The sequence below is a fragment of the Poecilia reticulata genome, chromosome 15 (genome assembly GCF_904066995.2).
Source record: "Poecilia reticulata chromosome 15, P_reticulata-male-v2, whole genome shotgun sequence".
NCBI lineage: Eukaryota > Metazoa > Chordata > Actinopteri > Cyprinodontiformes > Poeciliidae > Poecilia > Poecilia reticulata.
Genome location: NC_088844.1, coordinates 22,898,788 through 22,913,530, shown reverse-complemented (window position 1 = coordinate 22,913,530; position 14,743 = coordinate 22,898,788). Strand labels below are relative to the sequence as shown.

Here is a 14,743-nt window from a genome sequence, read left to right as displayed (position 1 = left end):
TTAAGTAATTTCCACACTGAACATGCAGTCTAGTTCAAGATATATTGTTCTATTTTAAGCTAATTTAACTGAACTGTTTTCTGTTTTTCTGGGTTCTCCCTGTGCAATAGTGTTTTCTCTCCAGGTACTCTTCTGCATAGCAAAACGTTCTTAATAGGAGGTTTTATTACATAATTTGCAACAAAAACTATGCCACCTGAGAGGTTTTAGGCAGAACAGGTTTACAAAGGATTCTTTTTATCTTAAATGTCAAATAATTCTGGCTTAACTGCTGCTCTGAATGTTTTGTTCTTTAAGCAATTGGCTTTTTCTTAAATCTTAATTGATTCCTAAATTAGTTATTGATTAATCATTTTCAATTCTGCTTTCAAATCTTATGGGACATCAATAAATACTGCAAAAAAATTTGACCAAATACATTAAACCATTTATATTTTGATATCACAAACTGTCCAAAAAAGACATGAACGTTTGAGCATTTATCTCTGAAAAAATCTGCAGTTTGGAAATGAAAAACGTGCAGAAACTGCAGTGGTATCCCAGACTTTCTAAGAAGTAAAATCTGGGTTTACTTTGCGTTTCAGCGCCGTTTGGTACGACCAGACGTCTTACCCGACATCGTGGCAGCTGGACCCCACTGAAGGGCCGAACCGGGAACGGCGGCGGCTGCAGCGGTGCTACCTCACCATACCAAACAAATACCTGCTCAAAGACAGACGGAAACCTGAGGGTGAATAAACTCGGATTAAGTTCCTCTTTCAAAGCTTTTGCTGCATCATTTTTTTAAACATTTGATCTCTGTCCTGTGTTCAGAAACAGTGAAGCCTCCTCTGTCCTTCCTGTTTGAGGACAAAACTCACTCCTTCTTCTCCTCCACTGTTAAGGACAAAGCCACCAGCGAGTCCATCAGGTAAAGCTCACTTATTTCCTAAATCCTACGTTGCTCTCAGGTGTTAAAGAAATGTATTTCTGTTCTCAGGTTCACCAGACGATGCACCAGCGTCGCCCCGTCCAGAGAGACGGCGGGAGAATTGCTGCTGGGTAAAATGCTGACCGTCGCTAACAGCAGCTGCACACTGCAAAAAATCCTATTAAGTATTTTTGCTTCAGCTTCCAGTGCAAATATCGTAGTACGTGTGAAATAAAACAAAACAAATAGGAGCTTGCTTAGAGTCAATATTTCATTGATATTAATGAAAAAGTATTGATCCACTGGTAGATTATTCACTTATAAAATGACAAAGATGTCTTATTTTTAGTATCTACATTTCAAATGTGTACAAATCTTTGTCGAAAAAACACAATTTTGAGATTTCTGTCTCCATTAACCCTTCCAGACTGAACGGATCGGTGACGATTCAGCCAAGTTTGCAGCACTGTAATTCCTCGACACTTTGTGCTATCTGAAAAATTCCAACAGTTTCTGAAAGGCGAGACGTTGCGCTTTCCAGCCGATATCGGGTTATTACGGTAATTTCACCCCCACCGTAACAGGGAGTGAAATTAATCTCAGTGGTGCTCTTTTAATAGATGGTAAATTGTGAAAATAACTTTCTAGATATTGACAGTTCCAGTTGTTATGGATAAATGGACAAATATATTTATTCACAGAACTTTTAAAGAACAGTGTACAATTAAAGTAAGCAAAAATATCCAGGTGGAGATTTGAAATTTAGGCCTTATTATATTAAAAAAATCATGTGTGAAAAGTTATTTATAAGTGAGTTTTGTCTTATTTCAAGTGTACTAAGATGTCTGCAATGGAAAGTAGACCAAATATAATTGCTAAGATTTGGTGGTTTTGCAGTGCAGGCACGGACACAACGAGTAAGCGTTCTCTGAATCCAACTCTTCTCTTCGTCACAGGAAAGTCTGGGATGTACTTTGTGGAGGACAATGCCGCTGATGCTCATGACAACCAGGTAAACAGCTGAGTTAGTGGATCGATGCTCAGCTGACTCGCTCATATCTAAACGTGTTTCTTGTTTGAATAGATCCTTCAGGGCGAGACGGAGGCGCCGTCTTTCTCTTGGACGTACGAGGAAATCAAAGAGGTGCACAAGCGATGGTGGCAGCTGAGAGACAACGCGGTGGAGATATTTCTGACCAACGGCAGGACGTTGCTGTTAGCCTTCGACAACACCAAGGTGATGCAAAAATTTTTTAAATGAAGCAAAACTCAAAGGGATTTAGTCGAGAACATTTACTTTTCAAATAACAGAAGAATTAAAAATTTTTCCTGCATAATTCAAAACAAACAAGGCTGTGTTCACTTTTCTCCTTAACTAATAAATATAAATGAATGAATATTAATTTTACCTGTGTTTATAGAGGTTTAATCTTTAAAATCCAGAATCTCATTTACAAGAGAGACCTGCTTTGATAAAACAAAACAAAACAAAAAATTACAAACACACCAACAAGACAAGTAGTAAGAAATTCGCCTAAATTAAAAAAGCTTTGAAAAGAAGAGCAAGTTTCTCTTTTTGTCTTTAAAAACTGTTGGTGCTTCCTGGGTTTAGTTTCGGGATGACGTCTACCACAACATCCTGACCTCTGACCTTCCCAACCTGCTGGAGCACGGGAACATCTCGGCGCTCACCCAGCTGTGGAGTTCCGGACAGATCACAAACTTCGAGTACCTGACGCACCTCAACAAACACGCGGGCCGCTCGTTCAACGACCTCATGCAGTACCCGGTGTTCCCCTTCATCCTCAGCGACTACGTCAGCGAAACCATCGACCTGCAGGACGCAAACATCTACAGGTCGGCTTACGCCTTGCATAATGGCTAATGGAAAACCATTATCTTGTATGTTTGTGTGGGTGTTGTGCATTTAATTAAATTCTTGTTGATTTAAAGACTTTCAGCTCATTTGTCCTTTGCTCACATTTTTGATTTGCAGGAATTTAAACAAACCCATTGCAGTTCAGTCGAAAGAAAAAGAGGATCGCTACGTTGATAACTACAAGGTAAGGCTTTGACGGTTTTTTTTCTTCAGGGTTTGCTGGATGTTTTTGTGAGAAAGCGCGTCTATGTGTTTGTGTTTCCTGCGCAGTACCTGGAGGAAGAGTACAAAAAGGGGATTCGTGAGGACGACCCCATGCCTCCCGTCCAGCCTTACCACTACGGCTCCCACTACTCCAACAGCGGCACGGTTCTGCACTTCCTGGTCCGAATGCCGCCGTTCACCAAGATGTTCCTCGCCTACCAGGGTCAGTTTGGCTCTAAAGTTTTCTGAACTTTAAAGAGACACAAAACAGAGTTCAGCATTTTGGTTTTATAGTTCATGATTAATAAAATACATATAATATCTTTAAAACTGTCAGGCTGGTTGTGATGTAAAAATGTGAAACCATCGCAACCAATTTCTTTTTCCACCTTAAATATGACTTTTATCCTGAACAATTTATCTGAAAAAATACAAATTTGTTGCAGCAAGAAATATAGAAATTTAAAAAATGACTCTAAGACTTTACTGAAGCAACCCAAGTGAGCAGATTGACTCACTTGAGTTCTTTAGTTGTTTTTTTTTTTCATAAAAAAATAATGTTTTTTATCTGCACAAAAACAACACAATATTTTAATAAAATAAAGAAGCTAAGATTAGCTATAAATCATTATAGCTCTGAAAAAGAAAATCTAGCTCTGAAAAAGAAAAGAAAATCCCATTTATGGGTTGATTTCAGTATAATAAATAAAGTCCGCTAAGAATGTGTGTCATAACAATATATTCATATTTACAGATGAAGAGAAATGAATAACTTAACTAAGTGAATAAATGATTTCTGAAAACATCTGGTTTAAAGTTTATAAACGGCCTAGCTGAAGTCCAGAACCAAAACTTTTGCAAAAATAATTAGCATCACCAAGTTAAAATGTGGATCTAGTAGAAATCAATTGAAGAAAAGTGGACGATATAAATCTGAGGCAGTTCAAGTATTAAAGTGAAGGCATAATTGCAGAATACTTTCCTTCCTCTGTAAAAGAAGATTTTATCTTTGTGCTTCTCTCTGATGATGGATACTTTTTCTGTTTTAGTTTTTTTAATCATCTCTCTCTCTCTTCTGATCTTCTTTTCATGCGATTGTAAATGTATTCAGCGAGCCGGGTGTTTAAGGTCATGAAAGGAGGTGTGTTCAAGCTGCAGCTTGAATGTTAAATTTCATTTTCTTTGACCTCAATCAGATCAGAGCTTTGATATCCCGGACCGGACGTTTCACTCCATGAACACGACGTGGCGTCTGTCCTCCTACGAGTCCATGACTGACGTGAAGGAGCTCATCCCAGAGTTTTTCTACCTCCCAGAGTTCCTGGTCAACAGGGAAGGTGATTATTTTTCTTTCTTTATTGCCACTTTATTACCGCAAAAGTTGTCATTTATGTCGTTAACTACACACGTTGCTTATGACGACGCAGGTTTTGATTTTGGGGTTCGTCAGAATGGCGAGAGGGTGAATCACGTGAATTTACCTCCGTGGGCTCGCAACGACCCGCGCCTGTTCATCCTGATCCACCGGCAGGCCCTGGAGTCGGAGCACGTCTCCCAGACGCTGTGCCAGTGGATCGACCTGGTGTTTGGGCTCAAGCAGAAGGGCAAAGCGGCGGTGCACGCCATCAACGTCTTCCACCCTGCCGTAAGGAACGAACGCACCACAAAATTCTGCGATTGTTAGTCTGATTTCTGGAGCAGAGATCTTTAGACACCTGAATAAGACAAAACTAACATGCAAGTTACTTTTCAGCAAGATATAGGAGTTTATTTAAGTCAGTAATTTAAAAAATACTAGTTTGACCGACGGATTATTTCACTTGTTACAAGTGAAATAATCTCAGTGGAGCTAGTATTTTTTTATCAATATAAATGAATTATTTACTTAACTCAAACACGCATATCACGGGTGTCAAACTCAAGGCCCGGGGGCCAAATCTGGCCCACCGTAGCTGCATCAATAAGTTCTTCCAGATTTTCACAAATCTGCAAAATTCACACAAAATCAACAAGTCTTCACATTTATTTTTCTGATTTTACTGCAAATTTTCTTGAAATTGGTCAAAAACATTGAGTTTCTGACCAATTTTGCCTTACTTGATGTCACGTTATAGTCTGTGATTGATAAGGTGAGTGATAAAAAGTTACATTTAACGTCATACATTAACGCAAATATCAACATTTCTAAATTGGCACCACAAAATCTGTCATTTTGTTTGCAAAAACCACTAAGACAATCATAAAATCCTGGAGGAACCACTATTTATTGATACTTTAACAATTTAATTGGTTTTATCAATACATTGTGGCACAACCGGCCCTTTAAGAACATTCAGATTTTTGATACAGCTCAAATTGAAAATTAGTTTGACACCCCTGTCCTATATCTTGCTAAAAAGTTACTTGTAAGTTAGTTTTGTCTAAAAACACTTGGTAATATTTAGAGTTTTTGCAGTGCGTTCTGCTTGAGAATCGATTCATCATGTTGCCGATATGCGCGTCGTTCCTCCAGACTTATTTTGGCATGGACGTGTCAGCTGTGGAAGACCCGGTTCAGCGACGGGCGTTGGAGACGATGATCAAAACGTACGGCCAGACGCCGAGGCAGCTCTTCAGCGCCACTCACATCAGCAGAACCGCCCCGAAGCTCATGATGGAGGGAGAGCTCCCAGCAGCCATGGGGCTCCTGGTTCAGCTCGCCTTCAGGGAGACGCGGGAACACGCAAAGGAGATCGTCTGCCCGGTAAAGTTCCCGTAAATGCAAAACTGAGGAGCAGATGGAAAGTCATTCATCGCAAATGAAATCTGAAAAGTGTGGCGTACATTTGGATTTACTCAGATACCGCTGATCCAGTTGAACCGATTGATTTTGGTCGTCACTTACATAGTAAAGTGAGTCCATCTTAATGTAATCTATTAAGTATAGATCAGTTTCAGTCGTGTTTGTGTGGGGAAGGAACCACAGCTGCCTGCGAACTTTAAAAACATTTAAAACCGCCCATTTTAATAGTTCAAATATAAAATAATATGCATTGATACACATATTAGAAACCATGTTGTGAAATAATATCTTTGTATTGGGTTTACAGAGTTTGAAAGTAAATGACTTTTTTCTCTTAATTTTAATACGTTTGAGTAAAATTGTGACTTTTTTCTGCTGATATTATGAATTCTTTATTCCATAAAGGGGACAATGCGTATTAATCAAAATGAATACATCATATAAATATGCCAGATTCATCCAAAGAGGCAAATTTTTACAGGTTAAATAACATTAAATCACAATGAATCACATCTAACATACATAACAACATACATAATCTATGATTTATGATAGATTTCAATATATAGATAAAAGTAGTGTGATTTACAGTGAACATTTTGTATAAAAATAAAAATACCGACTATACTCTCATAATCAAACAAAAATTCACAGCCTGTTTCTAATACTCTGTTGTCCACAGAATGGTCAATCGTACGACGGCGTATTAAGGCCATTGCAGATCGAAGAAAAGGCAGTAAATTTGAGCAAATAAATTTAAAAAATTGAGAATAATCTCTAGAAGAAACAAGAAAGTTTCTTATATTAAAAAATCCAAAATTTATTAGACAAACTCAGAAATTTTTAGATTTAATCTCAGATAATTTCTTGTGAAAAAATGAACATTTCTGAATTTCAAAAGTCTACAATTTTCAACTTTCGGAAATTCTCTGAACGTCAAAAATCGAAATTTTTGTACACTAAAGTCGACTAAAGTCGAAGCACTTTCTGAGATGAAACTAAAAAAGTTCTGAGTTTTTTTCTAGAAAATTATCAACCTTTCAGAAATTTCCAAGTTTTTCCGAAAAAATTTCTGAGATTAATCTCAAAGTTTTTGAGTTTTTTGGGGCGAAATTTCTAGTTCAAATATTTTCTTGCACTTTTTTTTTTTCTTCTTTCTAAAATGACCCTAGTACACCCTTGTACAATTTTTATTAAAGCCATTTTTTTTTAAAACATCTTTTGTGATTTGTATTTTCTGTTTTCAGAGGAGAAAACAAGAAAAAAAATTAATTAAAAATGGTTGAAAGGAATTTGAGATTTGGCGTTATCGCCCGCTCATAGTCAGTCGGTGTGAAGCATTCCTCCTCCTCGTCTTCCTCAGAGCCCGCTGCCCTGGATCAAAGGTCTGAAGTGGGGCGAGTACGTCGGCTCGCCGTCTGCTCCAGACCCGGTGGTGTGTTTCAGTCAGCCGCACGGAGAGCGGTTCGGATCCCTGCTGGCCCTGCCTACCCGCGCCATCTGCGGTCTGTCCCGCAGCTTCTGCCTCATGATGATCTACAGCAAGGAGCAGGGTGAGGAAGAGTCTCGGCACGCGTCAGGACTCGAACCACAGCATCCGCCTGACGCCTCGCTCTCTGCTCCTCAGGTGTGCGCAGCATGCACAGCACAGACATCCAGTGGTCGGCCATCTTGAGCTGGGGCTACGCCGACAACATCCTGAGGCTGAAGAGCAAGCAGAGCGAGCCGCCCATCAACTTCATTCAGTGTTCACAGCTCCACCAGGTACACAAAAACTCAGAATAATCAGGATTACAGATTACATTTCATACATTATATTATAAATTACATTTTATAACAAAGATCTTCTGTTTCTTATTAGATAGTAAACCAATATAATGCATAGGAAGAGTATTTTTATCGGTTTTGCTCATCAATTATTTTCAACAAAATCGGACTCTTTTTGACAAAACGCTTTAAAGTAAATGATGGCAAATAGGAATGTAACATGAAATATATAGTATTTTCTTTAAAAATTGCAAGTATGTCATCCAAAAGATAAGACTAAGACTACACTTTAGTTATCATTAAAAACTATATAGAAATAATACGTAATATATGGATGTTTTACTCTTTTGTTGTTTTTAGAAATCCGTTCTGATCAACACAATCTGGGTTTTTGACATAAAAAATTGCAAAAACATTTAAAAGTCTAAGTGAAAACTAAAATATAGAAAATAATGGCAAATAAAAATATGTAACATGAAATGTAATGTTTTTTTTTAAAGTATGGCATGCAAAGCGTATTTATTTATTATTAATTTAAAAAAATTATATAAATAATTTATGGATACTTTATCCTTTTTTATTGTTATATCAAGTTTTCCAATGGATTCAACTTACTTTGATAAAATAATTAAATAGTTATGTTGCTATAATAAAAACTAAATATAATTAAATGGTTTGGTTTATATAAACTGGTGAGATTAAGTGAATTCCTAGTAGATGATACATTTATCACTGGGTTTTAAATGTATCATCTACTAGGAATTCACTTAGTAGAATTCCTAGTGATAAATGTAACATTTATCACTGTTTTTTAAACCTACTCATCAAAATCAGTTGTTTGATTTTTTATTATTATTTTTTTTCACACCGCTGACGAGTCGACAAACATGGAGGTTTCTCACTTCCTGTCTCCTCCAGGTGACCAGCTGCGCCTGGGTTCCCGATGGCTGCCAGCTATTTACGGGCAGCAAGTGCGGAGTCATCACCGCCTACAGCAACCGCTTCACCAGCACCACAGTAGGTTTCCATGGCGATGTCCCCCACTAACCTTCCTCCTCCGCACGAACGCCCATTGCGTCCCCCATCCCCCCCCACCTTTCTCTTTAGACGGCCTCTCCGTGCTCAAACGCTCGGCTTCATTAGTCACATCACTGCTGCCCTTGAAACACATTTCAGTGAGTTTCTAAGTGGGATTAGGGGTCCTGCAGTTCACTCATCAGAGAGGCCTTCAGAGTTGCATCAGCACCCGATACTATGTGGAGGTTTCCTGCTTCTGTGTGTCTGAAGGGCTTTTCAGCACTAGATCGCTTGCAGAGCCTTGTTGAATTTTGATTAATGGAGTCGTTTTGGAGTCGTCGTTAATGGAGAAGTAAAAAAATAAAAATAAAACAGTCTGATACTGAGCTGAGTTACAGATGCTGCATGATCTGTTATCGTGTTAAAGAGTAGCTAACTTCACCTCTGACAAGTTTTAAAAAAATACCAGCAAACTGGGCGGAGCCAATCCACTAGTGTCGAAAAAAATAAAACCCAGTCTTTCTCAAACTCTGTGGACCTTCTCCGTGGGCGCCCCCTAATGGCCCAAGAGGTACTGCATGTAAACGGCCGTTTATTTGCCGTGACGTCAGCTCAAAGCTTGATGCTACAGCTAGCTTGACAAAGGACTGGGTTGAAAATGAATGGAATGATGGAAAATTTGCTTTAAACCAGGTTACTCAAAATAAAAGTTACAGATACCGGTGGAAAGAAAACAACTCCAGGAATATGATATGATCAGAGGAAGCTAAGTCATAGCTGCTGAGTGTTGATGCATAGTCATGTTGCAGTTTTTCAGCAAGGTGTAGTTCTGCGCTGCAAAAACACAAAATCTTACCAGGTATTTTTGGTTTAGTTTCTAGTGCAAATATCTTATTACCCTTGAAACATCAAAACTAGCTTAAACGTAACTTTTAAGGAACTCACTGCTCGTTGTAATGGCAATACTCCTATTCCTATTGGTGTTTTCAATTTTTGTCACCAAAGTTTCTGATAAACCAGAGAAAGCCAATAGAATTGTTGCTTTCTTTGACATCAGTGTCTGAAATGTCACTAAATTTATCGACAAGTTGGCGACAGTGGTAACATTGTAATAGCTATAGAATTCAGCTGCAGTGGCACTGTTTGACCCAAAGAGGGCAGCACTGAGGCGCAGAACTAAACAAATTTACACGAAAATTTTAAAATTTGCACAAAAACATAAATATAAAACTTTAAATAGCCTAATTAGATATTTATCTACAAAAAAGAACATTTAATTGTGGGTTAGTTACACTGTTTTTTATTTTACAGCCATCAGAGATGGAGGTGGAGTCTCAGGTTCACCTGTACGGACACACAGGAGAAGTCACCAGCCTGTTTGTGTGCAAACCCTACAGCATCCTCATTAGTGTCAGCAACGACGGCACCTGCATCCTCTGGGACCTCAACAGGTCAGCGTGGTTTTAAAAGCAAAAACAAGCCTCAGTTTGTTTAGTTTCTGAACTCTTTCTTTTTATTTTTTTATTCCAGACTCTGTTACGTTCAAAGCCTCACAGGTCACAAAAGTCCAGTGACAGCCGTCTCTGCGAGCGAAACCACGGGTGACATCGCTACAGTCTGTAACTCTGGTGAGACCCGATTGTTCAGCGACGTCGGTCTGTTGTTTCACAGATGAGTGTGGACTCACTGGTTCTCTTCATTTTTATTTTATTTGGCATGCAGAGGGTGGAGGAAGTGACCTCCGCTTGTGGACAGTGAATGGAGACCTGATTGGTCACGTCCACTGCAGGGAGACCATCTGCTCCGTGGCGTTCTCCAACCAGCCGGAGGGCGTCTCCGTCAATGTCATCGCTGGCGGTCTGGAGAACGGCGTCGTCAGGTAATGAAGCAGATCCATGTGGCGAAAATCTCTAAAAAAAATAAAAATGCAGAAGGTTAATCCAGCAATTCAGTTTTTAATTTGGAGTATTTATTAATTAAGTGAATTTTTGTCTTTTGATGTTTTAATTTTTTGGAAAAATCTGGATTATTTCGGGGTGATGTCCGCACATCAAAGGCGGCCATCTTGTTTCACGAGGTTTTTTAACATCTTCTGTTTATTTGGACTTTGAATTCAGGTCAACTCTGTGACAAAATATAAGGATCATGCTGAGATCTTTCTTTTTATGTCATAATGTTACAAGAATACAGTTGGATTAATATCAGAATAAAGTCATATGATAAAAAAATCTAAATAATGTGAGAATACATTCGTAATATTACCAGAATGAAGTCATAATATTTGGAGAATGAAGTAGTAACTATATAAAAACTCATTTTTTCTCATTAAATCATCTTTTTTCTTGAAATTTTAAGACGTTTCTCTGGTAAAATTCCATCTTTTTTCCGCTAATATTCTCGTAAATAAACAAACATTCTCGTAGCTTGACAACTCAGGGAAGGGGGGATGAAATACAAGCCTTTTTTTTTATATATTTCCCAAGTCATTCGTAATTTCTTTATTAGGAAAAAAGGTGAGTAAAATCAGATGGTACAATTGAATTGAAAAAATTTTTTTGTATTTTTTTTGTAAAGTTCCCTAAGGTGACACCTGTTGTGAATTGGCGCTATTTAAATAAATTTAATAGAATTTTCTTCCGTCCAGGTTGTGGAGCACTTGGGATTTGAAACCAGTCAGAGAAATCACCTTCCCCAAGTCCAGCAAACCCATCATCAGGTAATTTAGCAGCACAACGATCTTCCACCTCCTGTTTCCTTCATAAATACGTTGCTGATGCGCGTCTCGTCTCTCCTGGCAACCGCAGCCTGACGTACTCGTGCGACGGCCACCACCTCTACACGGCCAACAGCGAGGGGACGGTGATGGCGTGGTGCCGACGGGACCAGCAGCGCATGAAGCTGCCCATGTTCTACTCCTTCCTGAGCAGCTACGCTGCCGGCTGAGCGGGTCTGATGTTTACCGCTGTCCACTTCCCAGCGAGATCGCCTTCCTCCTGCTCCTCCTCATCCTCCTCCCTCTGCTCCTGTCTGCACTGACGGGGAGGAAAGGACGCATCAGCATGGCGTCCGCCTCTCCGAACCCGCCCTGACTTTTAAATAACTCCATCCCCAGCTGAGCAAACGCTACCACACCCAGCATTAAGAGAACAAGATGAAGCGAGCGTTGTGTGTAAATAGATTTATATTTATAAAGTGAAAAGCTGGAGGAGTGGACGAATCTTCAGCTGCAACAGACACTTTTTCCTCCTCTTTTCCCTTTTTTTTTTAAACTGTTTTCCATTTTATTTTATTTTTTTCGTTCTGTTGTATCTGTTCCCGGGTACGCTGCTATTGTCTGAGCAAAGCCGGAACCAAAAAGTGTGAAGACCCCCTTCCCTCCCCCCTCTCCCCCCCCCCCCGTTTCCGCCCCTCCGTGTCTCTCGCCTCGCTGCTGACAGATTCCTGCCAGAGCTGGAGCGTGTCGTGCTGACGCCGCGGTTTCCTCTCTTTGTGCCTGACACCGGGAGGCGTCCCGCTCTGCGTGAGGCGGCTGTCGGCCCCGCTCTGGTCTGAACAGCGGTGTCACGGCCCGGCCCGCCTCGCTCTGCGGCCCGGCTCAGAGGAGGAACCGCAGGGGAGACGGGATGCCATGAATTGCACCTTGTGCTGCCTGTTGTTCTGTGCTACTTCTGCATGCCAGGATGATGCTGACCTTAACTTTCTGAATGCAGAGATGACATTTCCAGTCATGAGCTCGCCGTCTTAACGCCTACCTGGGCTGCACATGTCTTCTTGCGTTTATTAAACCTTATATTTATGTATTTATTTAAAACTGAAGCTCATGTTCCATGTTTTTTTGGGGGGGGATTTTTTTTGCTGGATTTAAATGTAAAAAAAAACAAAGCCACACTGCAAAAACACAACATTTTTGTCTAAATTCTACCTCAAATATCTTTTTCCATGTTAAAGGTAAAATAATTTGCCAGTAGAACTAGAAGGCATTTACTGAAACGTTGAAAAGTTACTACGCTTGAAATAAGATGAAAATAATATATTTGCTCTAGAAACCAGATGAAAAACACTTGGTAGGATTTTGTGTTTTTGCAGTGTACTTTCAGTCCTTTGCTCTGAAACTCAGAGAGCATTAAATGCTTATGGAGGAGAACCAGAATCTGATCTGATTCTAGAACTGGGCCGGCATGAGATTATCATGAGATGATGACCTGGAAGAGAAATATTGAGATTTTATGGGTTTTACAAGAAAGTAGAACAAAAATAACATGATTTATTTGAATTTTATTTAAAACAGAGAAGCTGCTGCTGCTAAAAATAAAATATTGCACATTACTAGAGATACACCAATCAGTCAACCAGAGATTAGAATCAGCTTTAATCCTTTTTTGCTTTATTTATTAAATGCCTCCAATCTCAGTGATCTCACTATTTTCAGTTTACATACTCTAAAGAAACATTCAGTAGTTGAATAAAAATATAATGAATTAATGCATAAATCTAGTAATCATGCTTTATAACTGTGACCTCTAACTAAAACCTTTTCTTCTTTTCTTTTATACTTCGTCTTCCTTAAAATCCAAATTAATTTAATTTTTTATTAGCAGATGAGATCTTAAAGCAGAAAAAAACCTAAGAATAAAGTCAGTATAAGGTTACTGTTTTGGTAAAAATGCAGAATAAACCACCTGCTAAATTTAGTTTGATGTTTCGGAGTTAGTCAGGCTATCAGCTCCTGTGTATTCTCCTGAAATGAGTTACTGTAGATATAACAGCCGTAGGAGGATCCTCTGTTTGTTTTCACTGCACGACTCTTTGTGTTTTCTGTAACATCTCCAGTTTCTCTCTGATCCTTTCAGTCAGCTGACCGGCAGTGTGCAGCAACAGGCAGGAGAGGGGCGGCTCTGTGTGGCTTTACTCTGCCATCTTTTTCAGATGGCTTTAAAACACAGTATGACTTAAAGTCATTGCAGTAATGTTTTTAAACCGTAACCTTGGTAACGATAATTGGTCCTCGTTAGGCCCTTTTGAGCGTTAACGACGGGAGTTTCAGATGGAAGATGATGTTGAGGTTTTTCTCAGACTTTGTAAACACTACACTGATCAATCCAGGGGAATGGAGGCCGGCCGTTTGACCTTTGAACCCACCAGAAGATCCACACGTCTTCGCTCTACATTCCCACCAGACTCGCTGCACTTACATGTTGGCTGTTTTAAAGCCGAATATTTGTCAGAAGCACTTTTTGTTTGTTTGTTTGGTTTGTTTGCCAGAGTAGCAAGAATAATCTGTGGTCTCAATGTGAGCAGGGGCTGTGATTCAATGCTGCACATAAATAAATACCTGGAAGCAATATCTCACTCACAAGAAATGTCTTATTTTATTTTATTATTTTTAGATCTTCTGAAAAACAACTCCTGCCTCTGTGTTGAATGCAGCATGAAGGAAAAATGCCTCACAGGTTGATTTGTCTTAGAGAAAGGGAAGTCTTCTTCATTAATCATCATTCCTGTGTCTTACTTTACCTGAGTGACTCTTGGGGAAAGTGTCACGTTGTTTTGCTTGTTTACCGTCTCGAACGCTTATCTACCAATCCTCCTCTGTCTTCTCCTTTGCATCAAAGTGTTTTGTTTTTCAGTTTCTAATTTGTTTTGTTACGTGAGAGGAAGTCAAATAAGGCTGCGTGTGACAGAAGAAAGTTTTATTTTTCCTGTTAATAACTTAAGCTATGCATAATTTAAGATCAATGTCTTAGTTTGTATTGTGTTTTTTTGTGCAGATTGGCATCATGGCCGTGTTGTTTTTCTTCTTTTTTTTTTTTTTGGTGTACATATGTGCGTGTCTGAATGGACAAACCAAGTGATAAATATTATAAATATATAAATATATATATATAAATATCTGAAGAAGTATGATGACACCTTGTTTTTATTGTGTCCATTTCTATACATGAAGAACAAGAACCAGAAAATTAACTGATTTATTGGCACTGCCTTTAAAAACTAAATAAATTCTGCTTTGAACAACAACAACAAAAAAAAGTCCAACCTTTAATTTAGTACTTGTAGTATTTAGTGTATTATGCAAAATTCAGATTTAGCACAATGTTGTATTTACATTTGGGCATCTAGGTGTTGTGTTGTTACTGTGAAGATTTTCTTAAAAGAATTCAGATTTATCATGGCAACAAACAAA

General features: G+C 39.0%; 1 protein-coding gene across 7 annotated transcripts in view; it reads left to right on the top strand.

The window, feature by feature from the left end:
- The window catches only part of lyst (lysosomal trafficking regulator), a 76,986-nt gene extending 62,523 nt beyond the window's left edge, over nt 1-14,463 (top strand). For all 7 annotated transcript variants that reach the window (XM_081616051.1, XM_081616053.1, XM_081616052.1 and 4 more), the window contains 19 exons: nt 585-730; nt 814-910; nt 980-1,041; nt 1,867-1,922; nt 1,995-2,147; nt 2,523-2,767; nt 2,907-2,973; nt 3,060-3,216; nt 4,190-4,330; nt 4,421-4,638; nt 5,506-5,736; nt 7,139-7,328; nt 7,403-7,539; nt 8,461-8,559; nt 9,871-10,010; nt 10,090-10,187; nt 10,282-10,438; nt 11,204-11,275; nt 11,364-14,463. In XM_081616051.1, the coding sequence (XP_081472177.1) occupies nt 585-730; nt 814-910; nt 980-1,041; nt 1,867-1,922; nt 1,995-2,147; nt 2,523-2,767; nt 2,907-2,973; nt 3,060-3,216; nt 4,190-4,330; nt 4,421-4,638; nt 5,506-5,736; nt 7,139-7,328; nt 7,403-7,539; nt 8,461-8,559; nt 9,871-10,010; nt 10,090-10,187; nt 10,282-10,438; nt 11,204-11,275; nt 11,364-11,502 (2,605 nt within the window). In that variant the 3' untranslated portion in view covers nt 11,503-14,463. The remainder of the gene's footprint in view (nt 1-584; nt 731-813; nt 911-979; nt 1,042-1,866; nt 1,923-1,994; nt 2,148-2,522; nt 2,768-2,906; nt 2,974-3,059; nt 3,217-4,189; nt 4,331-4,420; nt 4,639-5,505; nt 5,737-7,138; nt 7,329-7,402; nt 7,540-8,460; nt 8,560-9,870; nt 10,011-10,089; nt 10,188-10,281; nt 10,439-11,203; nt 11,276-11,363) is intronic.
- Nucleotides 14,464-14,743: the final 280 nt, after the last annotated feature.